The sequence below is a fragment of the Caretta caretta genome, chromosome 1, assembly GCF_965140235.1.
Source record: "Caretta caretta isolate rCarCar2 chromosome 1, rCarCar1.hap1, whole genome shotgun sequence".
Taxonomy (NCBI): domain Eukaryota; kingdom Metazoa; phylum Chordata; order Testudines; family Cheloniidae; genus Caretta; species Caretta caretta.
Genome location: NC_134206.1, coordinates 152,741,290 through 152,758,182, shown reverse-complemented (window position 1 = coordinate 152,758,182; position 16,893 = coordinate 152,741,290). Strand labels below are relative to the sequence as shown.

The following is a 16,893-nucleotide window of genomic DNA, read 5'->3' as shown; positions in this document are numbered from 1 at the left end:
CACACTATGATAAACTTGATATGCAGCACATCCCAGTCCAATGGAACTCTGGTTTAATAAAACACTCCACAGCTTCCCTGTTCTTTTTTGCACTCCATTCCTCTTCATACATGCTCAGGACTGTTGTCTTGACCTTTCTCAAGTAGTAGCCTGCAGTGTAGCCAGTTATTGCACCTCATACGGAGGTCAGATTTAATGTTTATCATCAAGAGTTACTGTAGGGCTTGAAGGTGAATCAGGATGAGGATATGTTAAGTTATTTTCATCCCGTTTATAAAATTGCAATTTATATTAATGAAAATGTTTAATCAACACTTTGGTTTAAAAAAAAAAGTCCTGTGAATTGATTTCTGTGGCTCAGCTGACACTTCAAAAAAATGTATTGTAATTTCAAATATGAATTGGGCCCATCAGAGCTATTGTATACAAACTGAGTACACAATATAACATGCAATTTCAGTTATGTTGCAAATCATGGGTTAAAGATATTTCCTAAAAGGAATCTTCCCCCCGCCCCCATCACAACTTTTATTCCCCCTCCCCAATTCAAGCCCTGAATGAATCTGAGTAAATCAAAACAACACAATTACCTAACAGATTCAGACCTGCTTTCCTTAATTTGTGTGACTCCATCAAAGATTAAGCTAGATGTGAAGAACGTAGTTAAATCTTTCCTCGCTACTCATTCCTCTACTGCCAAATTGTATTTTACCTTTCAGTGTATTTTGTGAAGTGCTGTGTCCTCTTAGAGGAGTGCGTAACATTAAGCACATGCTTAAATTCCATTTACTTCAACTAAGTGCTTTTCAGAATTGGGGCCAGAGTGCTCTATGAATAAAAAAGAAGTGTGTGTATTTCTGATACTGTCATATAAATGTATGAAACCCTATATTCACAACAGGTGCTGCCTTCTCCTGCAAAGATGGTGACCTTTCTTGCTGCCTTTCTTTCCTCCCTCCTTAATATCTCCCTGTCCGATTTTCTGGGTCTCAGGCTTTAGCTCTTTCTGCCTTCCTGGAAGAGGTTCTGTAGACTTAGACGCACCAGGTTAGCTTCTCCATTCATACTCTGCATGGTTTGTGTTACTGTAGAACATAAAAATTCTACCGTGGGAAAAGAAAAGAGTTAGAGGGGATTAGATAGAGGTATTAAAAATTGATGAGAAAACAGATCAGTCCTTTCTTTTTCTTGTGCTTAAGGGTATAAACTGATCATCTGTTGGGGTTGGGAAGGTATTTCAAAACTCTTCCCTATGGTACAGCTTTACACAATTGGATTGGTAAATAAAGGGGTATGGGATGATTCACACCTTTCTTTGGAAGGATCAGGTATTGCCAAGGCTAGAGTCAGGAGACCAGAGTAGGCGACATTCGGTCTTGTTTTGCAAACCCTTAATTCTTAGGGTGTGTATGTGCAAGGATGTTATCAGCAGATCTTTGTTATTGTTTCAGTTCCTCTGAGATATGAGACACATCTGAAATTAGAATCTGGCTTTCAAACTGCCTTTTTTTTCCTTTTAATTTCAAGCCCAACAATGTTTCAAAATGTGAAATGAACTGATCCTCTCAGAAGGATGTATTTAAGTAAATTGGTACTGTATTTAAGACTGTAAACTTCAGTAGAACATAAAGCTGCAACTGGCATATTGGTTTTGGCTGTTGATTTTACAGTATGTTCTGTAATTTTATGTAATCTTCACACAACATGGCAAACTCTAAACAAAAGAATGAGGGGAAGAGAAAACCTTGAAGTCATATGTCCAGGTTATGTGGCAAAAATAGCACTTGGGAGCACACCCAAGCCTTAAAATATTATTCTGTAGCTATATAGTTACAATAGATATGAACGGTTGAAGTTTGTCACTTTCCCTAGTGCCAAGCTAGTGAATGGAATACTGCCTCTCAGAATAAAGTCTTTACATTCTATTTTAGCTTGTAACTATGTTTGGGGATACTTTTAAGTGGTGTAGTCCTGTTTTGATGTTTTGGTGCCAAGGCTAACATTGTCTAATGGCAACAAATCGTAGAAACTTGTGGTTTGTTTCAAGTAATATATGTAGGTTATTTTAGTTGTGGGCTCTTAATCTGACACAACACAGAAGTGGTGCTAGGAGATTCCCTCCCATGACAGTCAGAATGAAAATAGCTCTGTGGCCCTTCCCCCCGCCACCTCCTTTCCTGGCTATACATTATTATTTATTCTAATGTTAACACAATATACAATAGAACTTCTGAGTTATGAACACCTTGGGAATTGAAGGTATTCGTAACACTGAAATGTTCATAACTCTGAACAAAATGTTATGGTTGTTCTTTAAAAAGTTTACAGCTGAACATTGACTTAATACAGCTTTGAAACTTTACTGTGCAGATGAAAAATGCTGCTTTTATCCATCTTAATTTAAATAAACACAGAGAGTTTCCTTACCTTGTCAAATCTTTGTTTTAAACTTTCCGTTTTTTTAGTTTACAGTTAACACTGTATTGTACTGTATTTGCTTTTTATTTTTTTATTTTTGTCTCTGCTGCTGCCTGATTCTGTACTTCTGGTTCCAAATGTGGGGTGTGGTAGACAGGTCAGTTCGTAATTCTGGTGTTTGTAACTCTGAGGTTCTACTGTAATGTGCTAGACGCTATTGACATACAGAGAACGACACAGTCCCTGCCCCAAAGAGATCTACGCAGATGGACCTTGGCACCATGCAGTCCCTCATTCCGTTACTGGGATTCCACATAGCTCAGGGGTTCACCCATGTGAAACCACTTGCATGTCTAAAGCATATCCGGTAAAGGGATTGAACACTGCCTGCTTGCACTCCCATTATGCATGTGAGTAGTCCATTGGATTTTTATCAGAAACCCTTGTATGTAAAGTTACTCATATGCATAAGTGTTTCCAGCGTAATGTTCCATGTTTGATATTTAACCCACGCTACCTATTTAACATTTAAAACTTGTATTGTTTATGTTGAGCCTTAGCCCATTGTTAATGTAAGCAGAGTCAGAATGAGCTCTACCCTGACATCTGGTGGTAAGCTGTGGAAAAGGACTTCAGGGGCTGATCTCATTTGCATGGGCACTCTCATTTGCATGAGCACACCCACCCTGCCTAGCATGGTGGACTGCTTGCCCAAATGGTCACTTTGGCTGCTGTGGGATCCCCAGTCTCTCTGTTGTTGGGGCAGGAGTAATAAAGGGTTGTTATCCTAGTTATGTGAATCAAGGACAGTAGAACTGTACGTGGCATTTTATGACTGAGGGACTCACCCTCAACTAAGTAGCACTCACTAGACAAGGGACATGGGTTCCAAAACCCAGTGAATTGAGAGAGGCTGGGAACAGGGGCCTTAAACTTTGACCGACCCCTCCTGTAATAACAGAGCTAATTTTGGCTCCATTAGGAGTCTTGTTACATGCTGCAGAGCTGAAATCACTGATACCTAGTTCTAAGCATTAGACCTACTTTGGGCTAGTGCACTAGCTACTTTGGGCTTTGCGTCAGCACTGAGGCTCCCCCTACTACCAGCTAAAAATCACTGAGAGCTGAAATCACTGAAGAGCTGAAGTTACTGAGAGCTGTGGGGAGGGGCCTGAAGACAAGTTGGTGAGCAGACAGCAGGATGGCTAGCGTGGAGAGCGGAGCGGTTAGCCGGGCAGCTGGTAGAGAGGAGCAGACAGCAGGACGGCTACCGGAGAGGCGTGGAGAGCAGAGCGGAGTGAATAGCAGGGCGGCTGTTGGAAAGGAGCAGACAGCAGGGCAGCTAGCAGAGAGTGGAGTAGAGTGGGCAGCAGGGCGGCTGGTGGAGAGGCGCGGCTGGCGGTGAAGACTGCAGCAGAACTCCATGGAGAGGCATGGCACTCGGCCGTTGACCCAGGCAGCGGAGCATGTAAGATGCCCCCCACACCTCCCTTCACTTCCACCCAGGCTGGGAGGTATACTCCGCAGATGAACTTCTGAGCTCTGAGGGGCTGCACTGACCAAGGACAGAAACTGTGGCGGGGTGACTATTGGGTTGCTGGACTTGAGACCCTGAGGGGAAAAGGACACTGCCAAACTTACTTGGGGTGGGTCTTTTGCTCATGGTTGGTGTTATGAATCCTGTTTTTGGTGTTTCCGCAACATAATGCCGCATTGTTTCCCTCCTTTATTAAAAGGCTTTTGCTGCACTCAGACTCTGTGCTTGCGAGAGGGGAAGTATTGCCTCTTAGAGGCGCCCAGGGGGGTGGTATGTAATTGTCCCAGGTCACTGGGTGGGGGCTTGAGCCGGTTTTGCATTGTGTTGTTGAAACAGAACCCCTAGATACTGAACCCAGGCCTTGTTGCTGCCAACTGTGACGGGCAGAAGGGTTACATTAATAATTATTTTAATTCTTGTCTTGCTGCTTGCCAGCCAGGCTGAATTGAAAAGCTCCAATGAGAAAAATTCTCCTCTTAGCCAAAAATAAGAGTGTTTCAAGTGGTAATGAGTGCTCTCCTACATTTTGTGATCAAAATGGTTAAGAATCTCTCCTCTAATTCCAAGAGACAGGGCACAGTGTCATTCCTTCCTCCCCCCCCCCCCCCCTTGAAGCTTGGTTCCCTATAATATTTGAAAACTTCTGCTATGTGCTACAGAGGTTTGCTGGTCACCACATGTGGTTGTCGTTGTGCAGGGGGCTGATGGCCCCCAGCAAGAAGCTCGGTATTGGCTCGATGGTCTGCCATGCGCAAGGGAATCTTATAGCAGAAAAGATGAATTTCTAAACAAACTGAGGAACAGGAAAGTCCTCTTGAAATGTCCTCCGAAATCTGACATCCTTCCTCTTCTTTCTGCCAAGAACCAGACAATCTCTTAGGAAGATCCTGTCTGGCTACTCACATTTGTGGACTGGCTGTGGCTTTTCCACATGCACACACCATAAATTCTTGCATACCTCACTAGCAGGTAATAGATGAAGGGTATGACACATATGTGGGGATAATTAAATGGTTCTGGAGAAGTAATACAAAGAATGTGGTGTTACCTGCATCTCTGCATGTTTTGGCATGGTACTTTGTTTATAAATAAATTGTCCAATTTATGTATTGTGCACTGTTTGTGAATGTGAGCCCTTTATTGTATTGCCTACTGGTTCAGCAATGTGGTCACAATCTCCTAATTTCTACCTTACTTTGTCAGTTACTTCGGTAAGGCCCCAACCCAACAAAGCATGTGAGAAATGCCACTGAAGTCAGTGAGACTGTTCATATGCTCCATCTGATGTCAATAGGATTAATCATGTGCATAGGCCCCTGTTCAGCAGAACATTTTACCAGATGCGTGACTCCATCCCTGTTCAGCAAAGTACTTAACTGTGAGTAGTCCCACTGAAGACCTCACATACTTAAAATGAAGCACTTGCTTAAGTGCTTTGATGAACTGGAGCCAACATAGTGTGCTGGGTCAGGGCCTAACTGCTGATCCCTGGACAGGGTCACAGTTAGAACATTTTAAGTGTATTTGGCAGTTTATATAGCAAAAGTTTCACAAAATGTATTTAAAATGCTTTAAGGACGTTTTTCCACATGTGGGTAAATATTGTAGTTTTTAAGTGCCTCGTTTACTTAGGCTTGACAACTTACACACAAAGGTATAATTGTTTCATGATTTGATCCTATATCATTTATTCCTTGTCCTTAATAATGGGGTTTGTATGTTTGAGGATTGTACTGTATCAAAATATTGGTCCAATTTATTGTTTCAGTTCCTTTTGAAATGTTTTGCCAAATGCTTCTCTGTGTTTCTTTATCAATTACGGATTGTTGGGGGGCAGTAATTACCAATCATTTTCTGTAGGTCTGAATTTAAATCTATTTAAATGTTATGCTCTAATAAAATATATAAAACAGTAGGCTCTCCTCCTCAAATATTAAACATGGAGATTATTCTGTGAACACAGAAGTCATTTTTTCCTAAAGCTAATCCTATGATCATCAGATTCCATAGATTAATCTTGATGATGGTTTCTTGTTAAAATTGTATAGTTTCATGTTGTGGCTTTTGCCTGTAATCAGCTGGAATTTGAGAGCTGCAGCCAGTTTTTGTAAGACACCACCGAAATATAAAGCATGCCATTAATGTATTTTTAACGTAGCATTGTGCTCTCCCTTCCTTCTAAAATATCCATGTTTATTAGTGCTGTGATAACATTATTTAGCACTTTATAGCCAAACAATGAACAAACATTAAGGAATAAACCTTCTCAGCACTCCTGTAAGATATAGAAACATATTTCTCATTTTAGAGATGGGGAAACTAAGGCAGAAGTGAAGTGGCTTTTCCAGTGTCATACAGTCAGTGAGTGGCACAGCTGGGAATGGAACGCGGGACTCCTGACTCACAAGTATCCACCATCCACTGAATCATGCTAGCTTTTCTAGTATGCTATCTCCTAAAGCAAATGGACAGTCCTGGTTCAGTTATGATATGGCTACATATTTTAGGGGTAAATCCAGCCCACTCTTCCTTATGGTTCCACTAAGGAAAAAGGAAAGGCTAGAAGTAGAGAGAACAGCATAGAGGGCATGAGAGAAGATGGGACATAGGGAAATTGAGGGAAATTTTCTACTGCCCAGATGTACCATCCTTCTCTCTCCATGTACATGCCATTGAAGGGTTCCTTGCCATCGTTTTAGCCAGCACACACCCAGCCTAGCTAGCTGGGGTGGGCTCTGGATTTGCACCTTAGAGTTTGATCCTGCACCTATACAGGTCAATGGCAAAACTTCCATTGACTTCACTTGGAGTCTATACCTTTGCTGGTATAATACATCTGTGTTGAAGTCCAATGTTTGCCATTTTTCTTTGTGCAAATAGATGTCACAAAAAAGCATAAATGACACACTCTACAAGTAAAGCAAGGTCAACAGTTTTACATTCACCTTTGGGATTCCCGTAATCCATTTCCTGACTAAAACAATGATGACAAAGATCAGTATTACTACTACAAGCACAATCGGCACATAATGAAAACCAGAGATGTGATTGCTGTCTTCCATTTTTAATAAGAAAATGAGCAGATGGATGCGATAGAGGGATGCTGAATAAAATTGTTTACTTTTATTTGGTTTTGGGGTTTTTTTTATTCCATCCAACACACAAAGCAGAAAATCTCAGATGAGTAGTTCAGATTTAGCATGATTAACCTAAGATTTCAAAAATGTGTTAAAAGTATGTGGAAAGTTTGTTCAGAAGTGCTTATATCCCAATTTCCAAAATGATCAGGCACTTAGGAACCTAGATTCCATTGACTTTAAATGGGATGTAGGCTCCTAAGTCACCTAGACACTTTAAAATCTTTTATCCATAATGTTTGATTAAAAACTGTCTCAAATTATTCAACCAAGAATCTCCTAATTTTGCTGTAATAGACAATGATCATTAAAATATCAATATCTTCATGTGGTGCTTTGAGACTGAAGCTTGCACTTGATATTACACAATGTGATTTGAAATGCTACTAAATTCAATATTGTATACTGGAAGGCTGTTACAATGCAATATTTATACAGGCCTCAGCAGTTTTTCATTAAATGTAAACTAAGTAACAAATGCAAGGGCTAGGAAGTCTGTGCTGTACAAAAATATGAGTAAGACATTTGATTGACAATTGCTTCAGGGGCCTGATCTAAAGCCCACTGGACTCCCATTGAATTGATTTCAGTGGGCATTGGATCAGGCCAAAATTAAATTGCACTTTTTGCTACTGTTCTTGTAAATCAAAATAAACGAGGGTTGTCAATTAATCGCAGTTAACCCAAGTGATTAATGCTAAATAAATTAACTAGATTAGAAAAAATCACGATTAATTGCAGATTTAATTGTACTGTTAAACAATAATAGAATACCAATTTAAATTTATTATAAATATTTGTGGATGTTTTTCTACATTTTCAAATATATTGATTTCAGTTGCAACACAGAACACAAAGTGTACAGTGCTCACTTTATATTATTTTGATTACTAATATTTGCATTGTAAAAAAGAAACAGAAAATAGTATTTTTCCATTCACCTCATACAAGTACTGTAGTGCAATCTCTATCGTGAAAGTGCAATTTACAAATGTGGAACTTTTTTTCGCATAACTGCACTCAAAAACAAAACAATATCAAAATTTGAGTCTACAAGTCCACTCAGTCGTACTTCTTGTTCAGCCAATCGCTCAGACAAACAAGTTTGTTTACATTTATGGGAGATAATGCTGCCCGCTTCTTATTTACGATGTCACGTGAAAGTGAGAACAGGCGTTCTCATGGCACTGTTGGAGCCAATGTTGCAAGGTATTTACGTGCCAGATATGCTAAACATTTGTATACCCCTTCATGCTTTGACTTATAGATTACACTTTTAAAAATCGTTTTTACAGTGAAAATATTTGTAATAAAAATAACAATATAAAGTGAGCACTGTGCACTTTGCATTGTGTTGTAATTGAAATCAATATATTTGAAAATGTAGAAAAACATCCAAAAATATAATAAATTTAAATTGGTATTCTGTTATTGTTTAACAGTGTGATTAAAACTGCGATTAATTGTGACTGGGTTTTTTTTTTTAATCCTTGGATAGGTTTATTTTAGGGCTATCTTGATTTTCAAGCACAGAGGCTGAAAGGGTTCACATCGGGCCAATTCTCCCCCCAATGCCAGGAGTGAGTAGTTGAATTGGGTTCAGGCGACCTTTTCTCTCCCCCATAGCCCATGGAGGGGCTATCAAAATGACTCTATTGTATGTTACTCTACTCCAGTGGGTGAAGAGCCCTAGGCACCTCTATCACAGTTCTATTTTAAGGGGTAAGATCAGAGGATCTGCACAGTGCCTGCCTTCCCATATGCCCCCCTCATAGCTGAACTCTGTGCTGCATGAAGGGTATGAACCCTTTAACAATGGAACCCGCTGCCAAGTCCACTTCCAGCTCAGCTGTGGAAGTGAGGGCTGGATTTCTCGTATGTGGAGTTTGTGGCCTGTTGCAGGTTTTCTATGGAACATCAGTAAAGCAGAGCAGAGAACCTAGTGCAAATTCCTTTTAGGTTCTGTGTTTGCCACGCATTTCAAATCGATGGCTTTCAGCATTCTGATTAAGCTGCTTCATGTAGTTGTGCAGGATGGAGATGGGAGGCCATGCTGGCAGAGCAGAGCAGGCGTGCTTTCTGGGGAGTTACTAGTAGCAATGGCATAAATGGGAAGGACAAAACTGCAGACATAAAGGAGCAGCGAATTGGGCTCAGATCATGGGGGACACAGGCGGTGCAGGCATGAAAACGAAAACTACACAGTAACAAAGCTGTTTCTCCTGGAGGCGAGAATGGAAGGAGAGTAGTTGTTTCTATTTTTAAATACATGGGAGATGTTCAGACACACTGTCTATGGTGATAAGTATCTCTGCAATTCTTACCCACCCTGCTAGCCTACAGCAATTGTCCAGATCCTTCAAAGAAAGCCGACCTGTCATTTCTTTAGCTTGAATGACCATGGAAGACTTAAAACAAAAACAAAACAAAACAACCTTTTGATTGGGCAGAACTATGTTTGCAGGGAATGTAACCAGCCTTTCACTTATATAAGTTGTGCTGTAAACCATGGTTGTTCTTCAGTCACACACATTTACTGCAGCTGTTTGGCAGTTTTACTACAGCTGGTTGGCATGATGGCTGTTAACAGCCACTTATACTATGGAACCATCTTACAGTGAAATCACTCCGTCGTCCGACTCCCCCTCTCAAATAACTTTCACATTCGCTGAAGTTCCTGTTGAGAGAAATTGTGATTTGCATTTTGCAATACATGTTGCATAATAACAATCTGAGATTTTCATTCTACTCAATTATAAACAGAGATTCACTCTATCCAAATTCACTATAAACTGGTTCCACTATAAATCTAATCATCATGGAAGCTTACGCTGTCAGCATTGCTTAGGTTGTTGCATCCTAATCTCACTTGCACGTCTCTGCAAGAGCTTTTCTTGTTCTTTTAAAATTATATTTCCTTTCTTGCTGCAGTTTTTCTTGTCATTTTGTATTGTAGGATCAGGATATTCACCCGTAGAAGATGACGAAGATGTGTATGCACGCAATAGATATAAAGGTGAATGCTTTGCTTCTGTGCTAAAGAAAATCAGCTGGTTGCTGGGAGATCTTCTCTCTTTCCTTTCTGCATCATAAAGTCTTAGAGCGATCCAGCTCCTTGTTTGTGTTCAGATTTTTCAGACAAGATAAGCTTTTCATTTTTTTATTTTTCTAAACAATGGAAAATGGAACAAGCACTGTGCGTTGTTTAGCTTACATGAGTAAATTGCTGGGTTTTATTGCCTTCACCCTTGAAAGGTCAAGCTGCTAGCTCATGAATATTAAAAATAAGCTGTCTTCTGCCTCTTTCATACCTCATAGCCAAAGCCATCAATGATAATCCTGTTCAGAATCTGGACCTATTGATGGTAAGGTATGGAAGCTCATGAAAGAGAGCTTGATTTTTATAAGCTTCTTAATATAGTCCTTGACATTTCTGGTTCATCTTGCAACCTGGAATGAAGAGTAAAATGTGTTTGCCAATGAACATACAAGACATTAAACAAAATATGCTGGCACATTAATGAGATAATTGAATTCTGCAAGTATAGAAATCAGATTCAGATTTTCTTCCCTATTCCAAACAAGTTTCCTGACCAATGGGATCTGATAGCAAAATCACTGGTGAGTCTGTGACATATGTGCCTATTTCTTGAAGAATCTGGTTCCACACACAGCCCCCTGCCCTTCACCCCAAAAAAGTCATTTTACTGAGGTTTTGCTTCAGCAAACTAGTCTATGGACATACAAGACAGTGTATTGCATTGTTGTGGTAACATAGAAATATTGGGTATTAATGTAGCTTTGCTTAATGTTGGTACTAGACAGAGAATAAAACAGGATTTTTACACAAGGATATGCATGCAAATCTATCAGCTACTTATGAGTACCAAAGGAGAAGGTACAAAATACTGTCTGTCTTACGTTTTTATAAATATTTATTTTGCTCCCCCACCAAAGTGTATCCCAGTGTGAAAATTCTGCTTTAAAAGTATAATCAGAAAAAATGTATTTGCCCATAGCTTTATATGGTAAATGTGTTGTTCTTTATCTTTAACATTTAATCCTCTGTGGATACTTAAACAAAGAATTCAAATGATTCACTAAAGATAAATTAATGCCGGCTGGACTGTGGATTAGTGGTGAAAATGTAGACTCTGTCTAGGAACTGTCTTTTAAAAGCGATCGAAAACAAATTCTTTCAATGGCTGCAAGGATGTAACAGTGGTATGTGAAACACAGTGCTTTATTCACACAAATATTAAAAACTGTATTGAATTTGGAAGCTCTAATGTGAGCTTTAGTAACAGATTAGACAACTCAGATCCAAAAATCAAAGGCATGAAGCTGAGAAGACCTAAGTTGTATTAACTTGCTTGCATTTATTTGAGTTGACAAGCAGGTCACTTAAAAAAACAAAAAACAAACAAAAAAAAAAACCCAACAACAACAAAAAAACCAGATATGGACCTGAGTTGCTAATATTGGATCAAAAGTTCACCAAAATGTGAGGGTGTTCATATCCAGGGTTTTGGTTATGGACCATCTCTCCTGGTAAAAATTTCAGAGTATCAAATATACTAACCATTATGCATGCCTTTTGAAAAATGTACATTAGTACATGCCTAGCATGGCATGGTGTGTATGTGCATCTTAAGCAGAGCTATGTAAACCCAGCAGATTTTCAGTTCGCAATGCTATTTGCAAATTAAACCCTATAGTTTGTTTGCCAGGGGTTGGCCACATGCCAAACCTTCCGTGCTCATCTGGATGTCTTTCAACCAACTCAGACTTCCAAGGAAACATCTCTATGGAGTTCCTTCCCAACAACTTAGCTAAGAGTTCCCTTCCTCTCTGGTGACCCCTCTGTTCAAATGCCTAATCAACCAATAAGCCCCATTGTATTAAAAACCCCTCTGCATTTTGCATGCTGAGCTTATAGGAACACTGATCCAAAGCCAGCATTTGGACAGTGCTGACAGATACTTTGGAAAGTGCCGCTGTCGAGAAGAATGCTTCTTCCCTAACTTACATGTAAGATGCCTGCTCTACCTGGGGTTCCCATGAGAAGAAAAAAGCCCCAGAGTGCATTATTTCTTTGTTCACCACAGCACAAAAGCCACTTTGATCCAGGCCCTTAAGCGTACCTCTACACTGCAGCTGGAAGTGGGCCTCCCAGCCTGAGTAGACAGACGTGTTAGTACAACTCCAGCAAGTGCACTAAAAATACCCATGTGGATGTTGCAGTTCTGTAAGAGAACATAAGTATGTCACTGAGTTAAACAGCTTCAGAAACAGGCTGTGCTACTTTAAAATGCTTTTTGTGAAATAAACTAGAACCCTGGCAGTCACACGCTTTTCCATTCTCAGTCTCTCCACTTCCACTGTCCAATGCTGTTTCTGTGGTTGTAGTAACAGCACAGTAGAATTTATGTGGAAATTTAAATTTCCATTGGGGGAGATGTTAAAATATCTCACCATTTTTATGTAGAGGAATTATACACTGAATAAAAAATACAACATGTATGGTAGATGAAATAAGAGCACATTAAATATGTTCATGGGACTAATCCCAAATATGAGGAAAGACATTTGAAATGTGGAAATGAAATTAATCAACAGAGCCAATAATAAATATCTGTGAAACTGATTCCATTTGTGAAAGGCAACTTTTAGATCACTCTTGTGGTTTTGCCACTGTTTAGGCATGAGGTTCTGGAAACACTCCCAGATCCCATAAAGGCTCATTATATACCTTCTGAATGTTGCATGCTGTGTGACATTTCAGTGCTTGTCTTCCTTTTGGCCTACACTCTTACCTCCTTAAGTGGTGTCCTTGTCAAATCCCAAAATTAAGCAGAGTCACCTTAGGTATTAGTTGGATAGAAAACCCCCCTCAGAAAACTCACTTGTTGCCCCACCCCCACCCCCCACGCCCCAAAAGTAGTTTTGGCTTCCTAGGAAAGGTTTGTAGCTGACACACCCCAGTGTGCATACTGAACCAGTGCCCCAGCATGGTATTAATGGAAGCTTTGCTGATGGAGGATTTCTCTTGAATATGTATCTTTATAGTCTTGACCACCTATAGTCATTAAAGACCCCCCCCCCTTTATTTTTGCAATAATTCAGTATGGGTATTAATCCCAGTATTGTGGCCAAATGCCAGTTCTGCTCTGATTTGACACTTCCTGTGATCCATTGAATTTTATGTCTAACCTATACTGGATGCTTTAGAGGAAGATGAATCACATACTTCAGGCCAGTTTTCTGTGTTCCTCCATTTGTGTGCAAAGTGCTGGAATGGGTTGGGGCTGGAGAAAAGGTGACTCTCAGACATCTTTGTGTTTCCTCTGATCTGGCCCCAATCCCCAGCACAACTCAGAGTGGCCCAGCATCATTGGCTGCTTGGGCCTTCAACCCTGTTCCTCATCAGCTTGGTGCCTTTCTGATGGGATCTCTGCACCTCCATTCCTAAATTGAATTTAGGCAAAGTATTTTTTCTTTCCTGAATGATTGTATAGAATTGCTGGTGGATGAGTGCCACATTTCAGGACCAGTGTGTGCTATCATATTTTAAAGATGAGCCTGAACCAAAACCCCAGAACCAAACTCTTCAGATTTTGGAATAGTTTAAGATCTGGATATGAACTTTGCGGCTTGGGTCCATTTCCCGTTTGTGTGTGTGTATGTACACTTGTGCTAGACATAAGAAATAACGCAAGACTGAGTATACATTCATCAGTTAATATAAGCACACCTTGAAACTCATAGGACATCCATATACTGGCTGACATTCAAACCCGGTGCCTGAGTGCATACATTGTACTTGGAGACTCTGAGTTAACACCCACTTAGGATGAATGAAGCTAGTTCTTAACTCTCTAAAAGCTTTTGTTTCAGTTTGTCAGACCTAGACAGACAGATCTACAGATCTAGTAAGAAAGACAACACTGCACCCATTCACATTTAGATGGTTTTCTTCATAATCAGGATGAGAAAATAAGCATATTTAAAGTGATATCTTAAATATTGTGCAACTAATGGGGCCATCAGAGAAGTGCTATCCTGGTATGCTGGTGAGTTTTGGCTCAGTCTGACGCCTGAGATGGAAACTGGAAATTCATTCAGCATAAGTGAAACACCCACACATATGCCTGGGGTCTCTGTCATTCTTGTGTCCAAGCAACCAAACTTGACATTTCTGTAATATGACGTAAATAATAATGCCCTTAATAAAAGGGAGCTTGAGCCTTCATGAAATTCACCAGTGGCCATGTCTGTTTCTATGGTGCCCTAGTATGCATGTATCTGATGGTCCTGAAGGAAGTTTCGAATGAAAGGGTGTTAAGATAAGAATAAGGAAAATTAAAATTATGCCACAGATAAAGATAAAGCTTCATTGGCATTGAACTTGCATTTAAATTGCCAGCTTCTGTTACCAAAGGGAAGGTAAATGCATCCTCTGTGGGGTATTAAAACCTAAATACAATGATGATCAGCAAACTGTCCACATGGTGGCACACTTATTCCACCAGCATGACATTTAGACACCCAATTTAATAGATTTCAGAGGAACAGCCGTGTTAGTCTGTATTCGCAAAAAGAAAAGGAGTACTTTTGGCACCTTAGAGACTAACCAATTTATTTGAGCATGAGCTTTCGTGAGCTACAGCTCACTTCATCAGATGTATACCGTGGAAACTGCAGCAGACTTTATATACACACACAGAATATATATAAAGTCTGCTGCAGTTTCCACGGTATACATCTGATGAAGTGAGCTGTAGCTCACGAAAGCTCATGCTCAAATAAATTGGTTAGTCTCTAAGGTGCCACAAGTACTCCCTTTTCTTTTTGCAATTTAATAGAAACACTCATTAATTTGTAACAGGCAGGAACAGCTCACCTTTAAAGGCCTGATGCTGTGATATCTTTAGCACCTTGTGGAATCAGGCCAGGAAATTACATCTCTGTGTGTTGCTTCTCTACATTTTCCTTTTTAATAAACTCTCTCTACAACACTGAAGAAACAAAATGACTTTGCAATTGTGACTTAAGCCAATTAGTCTTTTGTAAAATATGTGTGTTCTGTGTTTGTTTTTCCATTCTCTTTGCCAGAAACACCTTGGTGTTCTCCCATGAAGGTGAAACATGGTAATGCGTATTGCAGAACACCTCAAGGAGAATATTACAAAAATGTCTTGGGGACGAGATGTGATATTCGTTGTCAGAAAGGCTATGAACTGCATGGTCCTCAACAGCTTATTTGTCAGTCAAACAAGCGCTGGTCTGGGAAGGTTTTGTGTAAACGTGAGTAGATCATAACTGTGTGTGCATGTGTGCACGTGTCACTGTTTGTGTGATAGACATTAGATATAAAACAGAGATGAGTTTATGTGAGTAGCTTTTATATTTAATGTCAGTGCTGGGATGGGGAGAAACTTAACTGACAGGAGCTGCTCTTAGAGTTTACTCTGTTTATCTTTGGGCTTTCATTCATATTTTGAATTTAAAAATAAATATGTCTTTGTGAAGCCATAGCTAACTTAGTTGCGCCTATTTCAGACATTATTTACATAGCCTCTGTGATGTACATGGTGCTGTATGATAGGTGGACTGTGTCAATTAGCTGAATGCAGAGGAGCTTGCAGGTTCAAATCATGGCAGGTGCAATCTAGAAAACACAGAGTGGAGAGAGGCATTAAAGGCAGGAATGCTTCATGGAATAGGTAGGCTTTGAGTCTGTAGAAATCTTTCTGAAAATGAGGGGTTATAAGAGTTCCCCTTTGCAAACATATTAAAATACTGCGGATAGTTAATTCTAGCTGCACTGTTAATTGTGTGTCATTTTGCAAAATTTGAATGTCACCAGGTTGAATGGGCCCACCATTGGTTTGTGAGAGAAAACATTTTGACAGAAGAAGGGAGTGGGCGGTTGGTCTTTCCTTAAAATGATTTCATTCCATTGGGCTAACTTAGCTGTATGATAGCAAAATTTGAAGTCTGTCTGAGGAGGGGAAATCATATGAGCAGTTTCACATGCTCTGACTGAAAAATTCCTAACCATGTTTTGTTCACATGCAGTACTGCACATCTGTTTCACCCCCCACTCCTCTAGAATGGAAAACAGAAGATCCTGGATACATTTGTTTTCTTTTACAGAAATACGGTGCCCAACGCTGTCCATGCCAACTAATGGAGGGTTCAAGTGCATAGATGGTGCATACTTTAACTCCAGGTGTGAGTATTACTGTTCCCCAGGATACCAGCTAAAAGGAGACCGGACAGTAACATGTATGGACAACAAAGTTTGGAGTGGCAGACCAGCCTCCTGTGTTGGTAAGTAAGATGAGGTTTGCACTTCCTAAGAAGCCTAGATGTAAAGCTTTTGTAGCCTGTTAATGCCAAAATATTTTAAATGTATTGGAAACATGGCTCCTGCATCCATGTCAGTGAGAAAACAAACACAGTGTCTTTTAGAGAAGCATTGGAACAACTTGCCTAGGGGTATAATGGATTCTCCATCACTTTAAATCAGGACAGGATCTCTTTCTAAAATACTTGTTGTAGCTCTGACAGAAGTTAAGGGCTTGATGAAGAAATTACGGGGTGAGGTTCTATAGCCTGTGCTATGCTCATAATAGTCCCTTCTGATCTTAACGTCTACGAAGCCTGATGTAATTATTTGTGCTTCCTCAGCAGCATCTTGTACCTGCTGCTTTGTGTCACAGACACGACATCTTAAGCCTAGAAGAGAATCAGAACTAACCAGTATGGTGGGACTTCCTCTGTTACTTCTGCATC

At 40.0% G+C, this 16,893-nt stretch overlaps 1 protein-coding gene across 4 annotated transcripts in view; it reads left to right on the top strand.

The window, feature by feature from the left end:
* The window catches only part of SRPX (sushi repeat containing protein X-linked), a 72,671-nt gene that overhangs the window by 32,690 nt on the left and 23,088 nt on the right, over positions 1–16,893 (top strand). For 3 of the 4 annotated variants that reach the window (XM_075132190.1, XM_048864166.2, XM_048864183.2), the window contains 3 exons: positions 10,049–10,108; positions 15,208–15,399; positions 16,252–16,428. In XM_075132190.1, the coding sequence (XP_074988291.1) occupies positions 15,228–15,399; positions 16,252–16,428 (349 nt within the window). In that variant the 5' untranslated portion in view covers positions 10,049–10,108; positions 15,208–15,227. The remainder of the gene's footprint in view (positions 1–10,048; positions 10,109–15,207; positions 15,400–16,251; positions 16,429–16,893) is intronic. The other variant, XM_048864173.2, reaches the window with a different exon arrangement.